At 35.3% G+C, this 15,967-nt stretch overlaps 1 protein-coding gene across 4 annotated transcripts in view; it reads left to right on the top strand.

The window, feature by feature from the left end:
* The window catches only part of CDK17 (cyclin dependent kinase 17), a 101,585-nt gene that overhangs the window by 62,041 nt on the left and 23,577 nt on the right, over window positions 1-15,967 (top strand). For 3 of the 4 annotated variants that reach the window (XM_043440485.1, XM_043440484.1, XM_043440483.1), the window contains exons 3-5: window positions 3,446-3,610; window positions 7,315-7,448; window positions 10,544-10,669. In XM_043440485.1, coding sequence (XP_043296420.1) covers window positions 3,446-3,610; window positions 7,315-7,448; window positions 10,544-10,669 — 425 coding nt within the window. Of the gene's footprint in view, window positions 1-3,399; window positions 3,611-7,314; window positions 7,449-10,543; window positions 10,670-15,967 lie in introns of all 4 variants that reach the window. The other variant, XM_043440486.1, reaches the window with a different exon arrangement.

Genomic DNA, 15,967 nt, shown 5'->3' with positions numbered 1-15,967 from the left:
CTGTTCACATAGACCACAAGGTTTATCACATGACTGAATCATACTATTTTCTTATTTTATATTGACCAAAGAATCTATCCATAGTGTTGAGAGCTCTTACAGTAAGACAGGCATATGATATTCCACAAGTTTGGCAGTTCTTTTTGTAGTGTAGTTAGTACACAGATGTTAATTTAAAATAAAAAGGATTTGTTAAATTGAATGCATTATAATGCAAAACTCTGATGAAATTATAGAATAAGGCTACATATTCAAAACTGAAATAGCCCTAGGGATGTCATAATAATAACCAGGAAGGAGCTTACAGGAATGGCTGCCCGTGTGTCATAATGTGCAGATTCTCTGGAAAGGCTTCCTTGCCTCTGCCTGAAACTTTCCTGTTAAGAGATTTGTGGCAGTGGGTGGACTCATGAATTTCTGTACCCACCCTGGCTGAAATGTAAATATCCTTGTGAGAGAGGGAAAGGTATAATGAAAAGCGCTCTGGATGTTAAGTTAAAAGTTATGGATTGGAATTTGGAATATACATGTACCCAAGCTTCAGTTTATACTGTTTTCCTCAGAGTGTCATTATTTTACTCAAGGTTATCTGGCTCATAATACGGGAGGGGAAACATAAATGAGCTGGGTAGAAAATTTAATAATTTTGGTGTAATTTACTTACATGTAGGAGGGAAATATTTAACAGTTGAGATTTGAATCAAATCTCAAAGCTGATATTATTATGTCTTCTACTCCTCTTGGCAGGAGAAAAATCCTTAAATCTCTCTGATCTCCTTGAATTCTTGATATTAATTAAGCCCTGTATGTTCATTCTTGGGCTTCATGAGTATTGCTAGCTATCTGCCAGTGATACTCAGAAGTAAAGTAGGCACAGAATGCTCTTCCTGGATGGTTTCTGGGACACATTCTTGATAGGAATTTGACTACAAGACAAAAACATCTTCTTTAAAAAAAACAGTGTGAGTCAAAGAAAGTACATACTTTTTAGAGAGCTAATTAATGTTTTTGATTCATGGCATAGTTTCTGGAATACTTTGTATTAACTGTCTTAAAACACGCTTAGTTTATAGTGAATGGTGAAATATTTTAAAAAATTTTGAAGTAGAATATAGCTTATTAAAATTTACTTTTATTCTAATAGTAACATTAAAATTAATAAAGAGAAAAATAGAAACTACTGAGTTTCCTCTTTAAATTTCTCAAATTACTTGAAGTAATACTTGAAGGTGTCATAATAGACACTGATTGCTCTTCAGTTGCAGAGATTGCTGGTAGCACAGGCTATCTCTGAATTATAATCTGTTTATTCCCTGTGTATAAAGAACACGGGACAGTTTTCACAAAGATTGAATACCTTTTTGGTAATCTATCAAAGCTTGATAGCTGGTTCCAACATACTCTTTCTTTATGGAATTTATCTTAGAGGGTAAAAGGCTCCTACGGTAAGGAACACATACAGTCTGTCTGAATATGGTTTAACAAATGAGAAGAGATAGACTATACTTTTTTAATGATCTCCTCACATGCTATATAACCAGTTTGTGAAACAAGTGATCTTTGTCTAACCATATAGAGGCAATGCTAACTTGAGGAGGAAGAATATAGTTTATAAATTTCCTAAGTAAACTACCTTTGAACCAGTTTTTGATCTCTTGTCTATTAGTCACTTGTACCAACAGAATACTCTCACTCTTGCATTGTGTATAGGCAAGTGACTCTGTGCATACCCTAGAATAAAACGAATGAGAAAGCACACTCAAATCTTAGAAAAACTACAATGCATATGACAAATTTAGCATAATGCCTTAAAGATTTCCACTACTTTTAAGATATAGAGAATTATTATCCTACTGAACTGTCTAGTTAATTACTGTCATAATCTTGAAATATTTGAGTAATTGACCTCATCTAGTCCCTTGACTTTAGCTACTATGTACATGCTGACTACACCTAAATTTGTCTCTCTACTCAGGATTTTTGTCTGGATCTTTAGATTCATTTTCAAATGCTTATTTGGCTTCTTCACAGAGATGTTTAATAAGAATCTTAAAATGACCAGACCAAAGATCTTGATTTCCTTCCCCCCAAATCAGCCTCTTCTCCAGCTTTCCTCACTTAAGCTAAACCACTTACAGCTAAAAATCCAGGAATTATCCCTGATTCTTTCCACTCTTTTAGCTTTCTGTTCTCCATTTCTCCCCTCCTCTGCCATTGTAGTTGCCTGTATATTTACTGCATACATAGCTTTCAAAAACTGTTAATGGTAGTCATTTGTGTAAGTGAAATATCCTTTTGCCCCCATTCATTATTAAGTCATTGTTCATTTTTCTCAGCTTAAGTTAGGATCCCTGGTCTCTGATCAGCTAGCTACTGTCAGGGAATGTACATCCAGTCATGGGCATGGACCGATGTTCGGCATTACTGGTTATGCACTTCCCCTACCTCTAGTCTGGTGTTTTATCCAGTGTAGATGACCTAGGCCTGTGCGGTCCTTGAGGATTGTTTTGTCCCATCCTCCATCTCTCTCCTCCCTTCACACAGCAGTTATTAGTAGAGCCAGAGACCAAGTGGCCTTCTTGGCTCACTTTTCCCAGGCCCATGCCTTGGTCTTGTTTTCTGTGGATCTGAGCCTCCTGCTCTTTTTAAGTGTTAAATTTTTGTAATGTTTCTGCATGGTTATAGGTCTGTGATTTTTTTTTTTAAACTATTGAAAAATTCTAAATTTGGGCTAATTTCAGAACCTCTGTATTGACAACGTACTTAAGTACTTCTCTTTTATGTACTAACTTGACATACTCTTTTGAATGTCTAGCAAACAGGTATATAGTTATTTCAGGCCAGGATTATGTCTTTTATATTCTACAGCATTCCTAATCATAAGCCATATATGAGGCAGTCAGTAAATGTTAGAATTATGGAAACAATCTTGAGATGTATTAAACAGATCAGAAATGTGTGGGCTTTGTGATTGCTAACCAATTTTGATAGTATTAAAAATAGAGGGGTGGGGCTCAGAGAGGAGTGGGAGGGGAACTTCAGGAGAGAGGGGACATATATGTATACTTATGGCTGACTCATGTTGTATGGCAGAAACCAATATAACATTATAAAGCAGCTATCCTCCAATTAAAAAGTACATTTTTAAAGGTGGATCTTTAAGTTACTGGATCAGTTCCAAATAGTCTTTTCTGTAAGTATTTTTCGTAGAAATTATTTTAATTCTTTAAGTTACTGGATCAGTTCCAAATAGTCTTTTCTGTAAGTATTTTTCGTAGAAATTATCTTAATTCTAGTACTTCATATGCATAGCCAAAGAAATGAGGTTAAGTGTAATGATCTCTGTCATAATCCTTTGTTTTCTCTTTTGCTTTCTCAATCCTTCTCATGTCATCCTGGGTCTTGGGCTGTTAATGGAACGACTTTTGGACACTGTGGACTGCAGAGCCCATCGTGAAGAATGGCAGGCCCCCGACCTCGCACAGCATGCATTCCTTCCTCCACCAGTACACGGGGTCCTTTAAGAAGCCCCCGTTGCGGAGACCACACAGCGTTATTGGAGGAAGCCTTGGTTCCTTCATGGCGATGCCCAGAAATGGAAGCAGATTAGGTAATTTATCTGTATTTAAAAATTTTTCTGACTGTGGCTTCTGTCCATAGCTAGGTTTCAGCTGTATGCAGGTCTGCCCACCTTTATTATCTAGTTTTTTCTTGTAAGGTAAAAATCAATAGGAGGAATAGGAGGAAGAGCAGAAAACTGGAAGGTCCTGGAGAGGCAGTAGTGCTGACACCAGGAGGAGTAATATTTGAAGACCCGTTCATCAGAAAGAAAACAGAGTCCTTAAGAGGTAGATGTAAGATTTCAAGATGAATAGCAGTTTGAGATGGTGCCTAATTTTGGGTCACACCTCAGTAACTCTGGATCATCACTTTTTGATCGCCAAGTGCAATAGTTAGTATATATGATTAATATATATGATTATGAGTATATGTGATTATTACCTGAGTTATTCTTGTCTCTGTGTCGCCTTAAATATCTAAGGAAACATATGTCTGCAGGTTTCTGTTTATTTCTCTGGTCCTTTTTTTTTGATGCTCTCATCATGTTTTGTTTTTTAAATAATTTTAAATATAATTATTTTATACGCTTATTACATAATTGTATTTACTGAAGTTTCTGAAGGTTTTATTCTGCTTTCTTTCTTTATCTACTTAATCTAGCCATGGTATCAACCCACAGATTATTTTCTTATGTGTTCTGTTAATTTTGGGAGGATGAGCTTGTCTACAGGGGTTTTTGTCTGTGTCTCAGACTGGTTCATGAGAGATGATTGTTAAATTTTCAGAAATTTTGCCAGCTGATTGTTAATCATATCCATTATTAAAATTTAAATTATATAAATTTACAGTTAAGTAAATAAAATTAAAAACAAAGGTAATAAATAACCAAAAGTCATTATTTCCTAATTATTTTACTACAGTTAACTGTTGCCTGTGCTTTGGGGATGTTTCTCCTGTATCTGTATACTCAAAAACACTAATGTCATGGTGTCCATATTACCGAACTAGGTGTTCAGTGATACCATATTGGTAGCTGGAGGTTAGCCACAAAGGGAGTATTTACCCTCACAGAAATTGGAAACCACTTCACATCAGGGCTTAATTTATTGTTCTCTTGATTGTCTAGACTAGGGGTTGGCCAACGTTTTCTGTAAACTGTCAGGCAGTAAAAATTTTTTCAAATTTTGTGGGCCTTATATAGTCTGTTGCATAATCTTTTTAAAATAATCTGTTAAGGATGCCAGAACCATCTTTAGCTCAGGGCCACACAAAAACAGGCCACGTGTGCTGACCCTTGGTCTAAACTTACAGTGATGTTAAAAACGTTAGTGATGCAGATTACATTTGAAAGTGGGTTATGTCTGTCTGTAGCTGTTAACATTGTGAATTACACAAAAACTGAGGCATTTGAGAAGTAATTTCTTAAGTAAGTTCTTCTATTAAGAATTATTGCCTGATTCAGAAAAGAAGTTGCTCATACTGGTGACAAATGAAGTCTTTTGACATAAGGCTTCATTGCTTCACTCTTTTCTTATTGATGGAAGTGAAAATACCAACTGGTATTCATGTCAGAACTAGCTTGTTAGTGACATGAGGTGTTTCTTGGTTGAGTCAGATGCTACCAAGTATTTATTTACTCATAGTCTGAAATTGATAAACTCCTTTTTAGTTCTCATGTGGGAGAGCAGATTTCTGTTTTTAAGTCCACCTTTTACTGAAGATGTAGCTCTTTTGAGAGTTGCCTGCCTTTCTACAGAAAGCTCTCATTTGCAAGTGGGACACCCGAGGCTTCATCTTTTATTTCAGTGTAGTGGCTAAATCCTAGCACACTCTTGCCAAGATCAGAAACCCCTCCCAAGAAAGTGACAGTCAATTTTTGCATAACAGCTTTGGACCTTCAATTCTTTGTCTCTGCTTCCTGGGTATTAAGCATGCTTGTCAGGCAAACTCAGCTATATATTTTAAACTATATTCAACATTTTCTTGAGTAAGATTTATAGATTTTCCTGGAAATGGAAGACACAATTAAATTACCTTTAACATTTTTAAAGAGTGGTAGAAAAGAATGCTTGGTCTCAGATGTTTTAAATACCATCGGATTAGGAATCAATCACCCAATATATTGACTTGTACTGCCAAATTAATTTTTTGTTCAGTATAAAATTTCTCCAGAAATGTGTCATTAAACTATATTCTTAAATTACATATTGGTCTATTAAAAACCATTATTTTTGCAGCTGCTTATCAGTGTGAATAAGAATTTTCTCAATAATGTGTTACCAAGACAAAATACAGAAATGTATGAAATGTAAGACTGATTTGATGAGACCCTGGAGTTCAGTTTTTTGTTAAATAGTTCTCATATTTTTGTAAGTAAATAACTAGAAGTTCAAATTTGTAGTTGTGAAATACTATTCTTACTTATTTTACATGTTGATATTTCATATAACATTTCATTTGAAAGAAAAGGTCCAGTTGTCTGGTTCATCCTTTGATTTTTTTTCTTTTTCTTTTTTAGTTAATGTTTAATTCAGTGGAGTATTTGTTGAGCTACTTGCTAAACAAACTTAGTTTGGTTCTAGGAATAGAAAAGTGAATAAGTCAGATTATGCCCCCAAGGGATCTCATAGCTTGATATAAAATCACATGAACCAAAAACTGCTCTTCGATATAGTTGGTGTGCTAGGTGTGGGCACAGTGTTCATCTGTGTCTGAAAGTAGAAAGACCTGATGGCATATGAGCATACTGTCGAAGAATGGACTCACTACATTGATAAAATGAAGAATTAATCTCTCACAGATAAGAAGAAACAAAAAGCTTGCTAAAGCACTTCAGTGTGGAAGAACATGATGCTTTGGGGGAGTAAATAATTCTGTGGAGAGGACCCATGGAAAGAGACGTGTTTGAGATCTAGCATTTGTTTCTGGTGGGCTACTCTTGCTAGATCAATTAGAAGGTGATTGACAAATGTAAATACAAGAGCAGGTGTAAAAGTGTACAAGTTTATTTTTAATATTCCCAAAAGGAGTTAATCTCCCTACCCTCTATTCCCATTTAACTTTTATTCCTATTTTTAAAAATCATGATTTACCTTGCATTGTAAGTGAAATGTTTTTGCCCCCAGTAGATTTTGTGGTACTGTCTTTGAAGTTATACAAAATCAGTACTCAGTGAATACTTTTTTGAATTGTTTTTTTAACACTTGGGGATGGGGAGCTACATTAGCAACTGTAAAAGTTTCTTAAAAGACTGTGCAACGAACCAGTTCATTTTGATATGACCCAATGGCACATTATTAAATGGAAAGAATACTAAACTAAATAAAAGATCAGGTTTCTATTTTGGCTCTGCCTCTAAGCTCTGTGACCTTTGAAAGTCATTTAACCTTTCAAGCTTTCAGTTTCTAGATCTGGAAAATAAAAGAACTGACTAAATAATCCTCAAGTGTTATTTTTGGTCTTTAATTTTATTATTCAACTCTTAGTAATAACTTGAATGTTAGTTTTTTAAAATAACTTTTTATAATCTTAGAGCGTAAGAGGATTTATTACTACTGTTTTAGGACATTTGTCCTAAATGTGCAGTTTTTATTAACTGCACATCTGTGGTACCCAGAATGTAAAAGACCTTTTATGCTATGATTTTTGGCTGTTGGCTGTCTACATCTTATATGTAGAGATAATAAATTCTGTGATACTGTAGAATTTAATACATCTCTTCTAAGATAAATAACATTTCATTTTCTGATACAGATATTGTTCATGAAAATTTAAAAATGGGATCAGATGGTGAGAGTGACCAAGCTTCTGGGACATCATCTGATGAAGTCCAGTCACCTACGGGTGTTTGTCTTAGAAATCGTATACATAGGCGGATCTCAATAGAGGTACCATTTTTTAAAAAAACATAAATATGCCTGTGTTTGTGTGTATAAATGCATAAGAATAAGTGCCTATTTGAAAATTTTCATGACAGCAATGACACCTGTAAGAAAGTTGTTTCTTTGCTTTAATAAAAACTAGTCTGTGAATATTTTTTCCTAATTATCTACTATACCAAGGCACATATACAGTAATTATACTTAAACATTCTGCAAAATACTATGTAGAGTCTTTGTAAAGGAAATGTGAATTTTCAAAAGTTTCAGAAATCCAAGATAAGTCTTCCTTTTAGAAAATATTTTAATTAATATTTTTGAGATTCATCTAGGTACTTCAGATTTTATAAATATTTTCACATTTCAAAAAGTATACAAGAAATAAGCACCAGCTTTTTTTCCTTGTTTTATATTATGAATATGGATATCACTCCCTTTTTTGGTTTATTATACCTACTAATGTCTGTAGCACATGTAAGTTACTTCTCCATGTAAAAGAATGAAAAGCTCATTTCCTTCTCTTTGTCAATGTTGTGTATAACCCCGAGGACAGAAGTTGATTATGAATATTATTATTTCCATATGTATACTATAGATTAAAAATAATTTTCTCCAGAAAATTAAGCATGTTTTGAAATAAGAACGTTGTTATTTTTTTCAGTGCTGTTGAGGTATTGATGATTAGGGTATTTGTCTTCTTGGTTGATTGCGTTTTTGCTGATCGAAGATTGCTTCTGAATCAGTTATGCAAAACAGTATCAGTTTTTAAATGGTAAAATACCATTTTCAACTCTTGAAATCAGCTTGATACCTGTTCATTGTTATCAGTCGCTAGGTCGTGTCTGTCCGACTCTGTGACTCCATGGACTACCGCACGCCAAGCTTCCCTGTCCTTCACTGTCTCCCGGAGCTAACTCAGACTCATGATAACTGTTCATATCACTGTATAAATTACATCACACTAGTAATAGAAATATTTCTCTTCATATGTATGATTTTATTTATTATAGGTTTAAAAGTTTTATTTAATACTAGGATCTATATCTGGACATTCTTATTCATCCATTGAGCTGTATTCTCCCCCAAAAGGGACACACCCTTGATTATTGTATACTTTAGAATCTGGAAAGACCCCCACACCCACACATATATTTTTATTTATTTTAGAATGTTTTTGGATATTGCTTTCTATTTCTTCTTCTAGATGAATTTTAAATGTTTTGTTCCAAGAATAATCTTACTGTGATTTGTTTAGAGTCATGTAAAATATAAAACTAACTTGGGAGAATTATTATTTTCTCATCAGTTGAGAACATGATATATTTTGATACTTACAGCATATATTTCTCAATAAATCTATATACAATTTCTTTACATCTCAATTTTATCTCCTGATTTGTTTATTATTAATAGGGATTTATTTTTATAGGATTTATGTTTCTTGGTGTGATAATGTAGGCAGGACCTCTGTTTCTCTCAGTTCACATAATTAAATGAAATAGAAATACCTTTTACTTGTTTCCACTGACATAGCAATAATAAAATATTTCAATTATCTCACTGTGTTGCATGCAAAATCATGCAATATCCACATGATTAGTTAGTTAAACCAACCCCATTTTATGGTAGACTTTGCCTGTTCCTACCATATGGTATGCTGTTCATGGGGTTCTCCTGGCAAGAATACTGGAGTGGTTTGCCATTTCCTCTAGTGGACATTGTTTTGCCACAACTCTTTACGTATAACCTGTCTGTCTTGGGTAGCCCTGCACAGCATGGCTGATAGCTTCATTGAGTTATGCAAGCCCCTTTGCCAGGACGTGTGGGTCAGGAAGCAGCAGTTAAAACCGGACACGGAGCAACTGACGGGTTCAGAACTGGGAAAGGAGCACAACAAGGCTGTATGTTGCCACCCTGCTTATTTAACTTATCTGCAGAGCACATCATGGGAAATGCTAGACTGAATAAAGCACAAGCTCAAATCAAGATTGCCGGGAGAAATACCAGCGGCCTCAGATATGCAGATGGCAACACCCTAATGGCAGGAAAACGAGGGTGAAAGAGGAGAGTGAAAAAGCTGGCTTGAAACTCAGCATTCAAAAAACTAAGATCATGACATCCAATCCCATCAGTTCATGCAAATAGAAGGGGAAAAAGTGGAAGCAGTGACAGATTCTATTTTCTTGGGTTCCAAAATCACCGCAGATGGTAACTGGAGCCATGAAATTAAAAGACGCTTGCTTCTTGGAAGAAAAGTTATGACAAACCTAGACAGCATATTAAAAAGCAGAGACATCACTTTGCCAACAAAGGTCTGTATAGTCAAAGCTGTGGTTTTTCAGTAGTCATGTTTGAATGTGAGAGTTGTACCATAAAGAAGGCTGAGCGCTGAAGAATGATGCTTTCAAATTGTGCTGGAGAGGACTGTTGAGAGGCCCTTGGACTGCAAGGAGATTAAACCAGTCAATCCTAAAGGAAATCAATCAACCCTGAATATTCATTGGAAGGGCTAATGCTGAAACTCTAGTACTTTGGCCACCTGATGTGAAGAGCTCACTCATTGGAAGAGACCCTGATGCTGGGAAAGATTGAAGGCAAGAGGAGAAGCGGGCGGCAGAAGATGAGATAGATAGCATCATCAACTCAATGGGCATGAATTTGAGCAACCCATGGGAGGTAGTGGAGGACAGAGGAGCATGGCGTGCTGCAGTCAACGGGGTTGCAAAGAGTCACCCACGACTTAGTGACTTAAAAGCAACTATATGGTATAATAATGTAAAAATTTATTCCATGCTGATTTTATCAATGAAGGGACTCAACTCAGTTGTAGAACATCATTTCTGTAAAATAAACTGTACTGTATACTTTTGCTTACAGTAAATACGTTTGCTTTCGGTATATTACATACAGCTTCCCTAGTGGCTCAGACCATAAGGAATCTGCTTGTAATTAATGTAGATACCTTTGTAATTGCAACAAACCTTTATAATTACTGATTGCTGAGAAATAATATATTAGAGCTCATGAATTAAAAAGTCAAATGCCCTTGTCATCTCTTGTTTGTGGTTACCTACATAGATTTTCTTTTTCTTGGTTTTTAAAAGGATTTAAATAAGCGGTTATCACTGCCTGCAGATATCAGAATACCTGATGGGTATCTTGAAAAGTTGCAGATCAACAGTCCACCATTTGATCAACCAATGAGCCGAAGGTCTCGGAGAGCTTCCTTAGTAAGTTTTTAAGTCTCCTATACCTATTATATTAGATCTGGTTGTTTGATTTTCTGGGCATAAACATTTAAAATTAATTTTTATATTGTTAATAATTACAGTGTATTACATTGTTTTCTGGATTTTGTCATTTCCCCTTCTTAACGTTTTAAAGATGTTATATTGAATAGAATTTAGGTTTATTTTATTTTTTGGTAAATTTTACTGGTATGTACTAGATGTACAAAATACATACCATGTACTATCATCATGTACTAGATACACAGAGAAGTACATAAACATAATTGTAGCGCTCCATGAGTTTTTGTGAAGTTAGCATACTTGTGTAACTTGTACTCAGATAAATATAAGAAAATCCCCCAAATTCCAGAAAACTCGTCCTGCCACTTCATTGTTCACTTCCAGCCTCCCTTCCTCAGCTTTGGCATTATCTCTGCCTTCTAATGCCAAAGATTAGTTTTACCTATATGTTTTTCACTGTTTTGATTATGTTTGTAGTGTTTTAATATAAAGAAAGACTTCTTTATCTTGACTGACTTACATTCTTATTTGAAAAATGCATTTGATATTTTTCTGATTATTCTTAAACTTTTGAACTTTATGTAATTATGAATATACAAATGATTAAAATACATTTTATGCAAATATATTAAAATATGTTGTACAAATATATATGTATAAAATATATATACATACAAGTTTATATATATAGTATACAAAAATACCCTATTACATATAGAAGTACACCAATATGTATTCCTCTGCGGTCGACTTCTTTTGCTTAGTGTTAGTTTCCTTTGGGTTATTGCATGTAGTTAGGTTATTCATTTGTTCTTTCTGTTGCATGGTGTTCCATTGGTGAGTATACTGTATTTTATTCAGTCTTCTGTTGATGAATGTTTACATTTATGTTATTTTTAATTTTGGCTGTTATCAAATACTGCTTCTATCACCATTCCTGATTATGTGTTTTGGTTAACATATGTACACATTTCTGTTGGGTGCATACCTAGGAGTGGAGTTGTTGGGTAGATTGTGTGCAGATGTTCAGCTTTTCTAGGTATTGTCAGAGTTGGTTCCAAAGTGATTATTACCATTTTACACCCCATTCTAGTTGCTCTCCATGATTTTTTTTTTATATTGTTTCTTCTTTTTCAAAGAAACTTAAATTTTTCTGATGAGTGTATAGTGTTATCTCATTGTGGTTCCCCTGAAGTAGAAAATGGCAACCCACTCCAGTATTCTTGCCTGGAACAGTCCATGGACAGAGAGGAGCCTGGTGGGCTACAGTCCATGGGGTCGCAGAGTCAGACACAACTGAGCATTCATGCATTGTAGTTTTATTTTTCATTTTCTTGTTGGCTTAAGTTGAACACCTTTCTAATGTTTATTGGCCATTTAAATATCCTCTTCTTTGAATTAATTGTTGAATTCTATTATTTCTTTTCTGTTGGACTGTCTGCCTTTTTCTGATTGATTTGTGAGGAATTCTTCATACATTCTGTGTAAAAGGCTCTTGACAGTTTTGTATCTTGGCCTCCCATCATGTAGCAGGTGACCCAGCACTGCTTTTTGAAAGAATAGCTTTCCTTGTTGCAGTGTCATCTTGACATAAATTCAGGTGATTGTGTATGTGAGGATCTCTTGGATGACTTTAGTTCTATGGTAGAAGTGTATATAAAGTGCTATGGGACAGTTAAAGAAACAGCAAGTAAAATGTATTTGCACATCACAGGCTTACAGAGGTGATAGTGCTTAAGTTCGCTCTAAAAAGATGGGTAGGAATTTTGTCAAGTCGACAGTTATTAGAAGAGTGTTCTAAGCAAAGGAAACTTCATGTAGTAAAACCCAGAGAATGTATGTCGGGAAAATTATAATTGATATGAAGGGTGGATATGGAATAATTTTAAAGAATAAGCCTTGAAAGGATAGGATAGATCTAGACCAGTGGTCCCCAGCCTTTTTGGCACCAAGGACCAATTTAGTGGCAGACCGTTTTTCCATGGACGGGATTGGGGGGATGGTTCATGCAGTAGTGTGAGCCAGGGGAGCGGTAGATGAAGCTTTGCTTGCTGCCGCTCACCTGCTGTGGGGCTGGGTTCCTCACTGTTTGGGGACCTCTGCTGTAGACTGTAAAAAGCTTCAGCTGTTAGGCCATTGAGTTTGGACTTCATCCCATGTAAAAAGAAGGACCTCAGAGACATTTATTTAAACAAGGGCTACCATAATCACATTTTTGTTTCACAACTGTTGCTTCAGGAAGAGTGTTAACAAATAGAACAAGAGAAAGACTAGAGGCAGGGAGATGAATTAGGAATTTATTCATCAGTTAAGGATGATGTGGCAGTCATGTGGAAATGGAAAGTAAAGCCCAGATGCTAGGGACTGTGTAAAGATAAAATACTCAGGACTCAGGACCCACTTAGTACTAAGGAGGAGGAGAAGGGGGCCGACAGAGGATGAGATGGTTGGATGGCATCCCCAACTTGGTGGACATGAGTCTGAGTAAGCTCCAGGAGTTGGTGATGGACAGGAAAGCCTCGCATGCTGCAGTCCGTGGGGTCGCAAAGAGTCAGACACGACTGAGCGACTGGACTGAGCGAGTACCCACTTAAACTTTGGGTCTGAAGGAGCCATTGATGAGTATTGGGTCACTAACAGTTGCTATATCTTCTTATATATTGTATCGTGGAATATTTTTATCCACCAACAACTTCTCTTTTGGTTGCATTTTCTAAAGAATAAAATTACCTAATGCTGTATAATATGAGCACATTACTACTTGACATTCACCAGTATACAGTAAGGTTAAAGCTTGATTTTGGTATAGGTTTATGATCATCATAGTTTTACATCACTGCTTAAGACATTTTCATTAACATAACTTTGTCATTTAATTACCAGGTTGAAAGTGTTCTTTAGTTACCAAGTTTACTAAAGATTGGTACTTAGGATAAATTCTGGAATTAGTAAATATTCAGATTGGGACTAAAGGTATGGTTTAATCACCAAAGCTATCATCTAAGACTTATCTTTCTCAGTGTACATGAAATTAAGGAAAACAGTGCCCTCTAATGAATGTTGAGTGACTGGAGTTTTTATTGTGTTGAATGTTCCTATCTTAATTCCCTTGTTTTTTTAATCTGAAATGGCTTACCGATTTCACATTAATCATTGCAGCTCTGTTTTGGTTTTCATTGGTTCATTCTTTTCATTGTTTATCTTTTTTTTGTTGTTGTTACTAAAGCCATGGTTTCTTTTGAAGTATATTAGAAAATTATTCTTAATACCTTAGGTTTATATGCGAAGGGGAAGGTTTAGGGAATCCATGGAAAGGAAATGGGAAAATGAAAATACTCTTCACATTTGTTAGAGCTTATGTTTCCATGGATGATATACTCTTTATCCTAAAAACATTTTTGTTTCAAGACAAAATATATTTTGTCTTTCTAAAAGGATAAACTTTTTTTTTTCTTTTTTTAACTTTAAACTTTTTATTTTGTGTTGGGGTATAGCCAGTTAACAATGTTGTGGTAGTTTCAGGCAAAGAGCAAAAGGACTCAGCCATACATATACATGTGTCCCTTCTCTCCCAAACCCCCTCCCATCCAAGCCGACACAACTTTGAGAGTTCCATGTGCTTTACAATAGGTTTTTGTTGGTTATCCGTTTTAAATATAGCAGTATGTACATGTTTGTTTTTGTATTTTCAGTTTGCAACGTATAATAAGTAGAGTAGTAAAAATAACATAAATCACTTGAGTAGGAGGTAAGAAACAAGTCTGAGTTCACTTCTGGTGAATACACGGTAGGGCTGACTGGTTCTTCTATAAGTTTACGAGCATCAACGCGGTTGGAAACTCAGTGCATTTGGCTGCCCTGTTGTGTTGCATTTCTTTGGTTAGTTCTTCTCTCTTCCCACTACGTGACCAAGAGGAGAGAAGCCACTAACTAGAGACCCTCTCATTTTCTGAATTACAGATGTGCAAATCTGCCTACAACAAACTAATTCTACTCTAATAAGTTATTTTAGAGTAGTTATAGATCTACAGAAGAATTTAAAAGATCATATAGAGAGTTCCCACATACCACATACCTAGTTATGCCTATTATTAACATTTTACATTACTTTAGTACATTTGTCACAACTAAGGAAACCAGTGTTGGTACATTACTATTAACTAAACTCCATACTTTATTCAAATTTCCCTAGTTTTTCACTAATAGCTTTTTATCCCCAGGATCCCATCCAGGACATCACATTACATTTAGTCATTCTATCTTATTTTAAAGATACTGGTTATTGGATTGGTAAAGTGTTATTTAATATTCATTTATAGGTGATAAGAAACGGAATATTCTAACTCTTAAAATGCGTAAACCACTGACTAGTGGGAAAGCCCATAGGCAGGTAGTGGTTTATCAGAGCGTTGTTACATTTACAGTGATGGCATGCCCCATGGAGATTTCCTGAGTGTTAAGCTCAACTTTAGTAAACTAAGTCTATATAGGAAAGTTTGTCTCATTTTATTGAAGTTTAGGTTACATGAATTCTAAGAATATGCCTCTTCCTAAACATTAAGTTTTGGGTTCCTTATTTATGGCTTTACCAGTATAGATCATACATAGCCATTATTTCTAAGGACAGGTGAGAAAATAGGTTATCAAGTCCTGATGTCTATCAGAAGTGATTTTGTGGTGTGGAAATGAGGTTCAAAGTTCACCCATGATTTAATTTACCTATGGCATATTATGGACAGGGGTAAGGTAATATTTTGTAAGACAAATGATCAAGTAGAATAGAGACTCTCGGTCTATCTACCTCAGTCGACTGACATTTCTATCAGTAACAGTAACTTGGTAAATCTCACAAGGAGGGAAATGGATAATTGAAAATTCTGTCTTTGCCCCTGGTGTTTTTTATATGCACATTCACTCTTAGAATGACATCTAATAGAGCTTTTGCACATGTTTCAGTTGTTTTGAAGCTCATTTAGAATTGCATTGCCAATATGTAATACCTCTTTATAACTTTGGTAGAATGATTATACTGTTAGACCAGAGTAACAAAGAAATACCTGTAATAATCGGTGCTACTTACAAGTTACTCTAAATGAAGGCTATTATAAATTATAATTGTTTATATTTTATTTGACGTTCGTGTGCTTATTGTATAAGAGCTATTTTTTTATTTTTGTTGGAGGATAATTGCTTTACAGTGTTGTGTTGATTTCTGCCGTACGTCAGCGTGAATCAGCCACAGGTACACCCGTGTCCCCTCCCTGCTCCTGAGCCCTC

The sequence above is a fragment of the Cervus canadensis genome, chromosome 21 (assembly GCF_019320065.1).
Source record: "Cervus canadensis isolate Bull #8, Minnesota chromosome 21, ASM1932006v1, whole genome shotgun sequence".
Taxonomy (NCBI): Eukaryota; Metazoa; Chordata; class Mammalia; order Artiodactyla; family Cervidae; genus Cervus; species Cervus canadensis.
The sequence above is the reverse complement of the archived record's forward strand: the minus strand, read 5'-3'. Positions and strand labels throughout refer to the sequence as shown.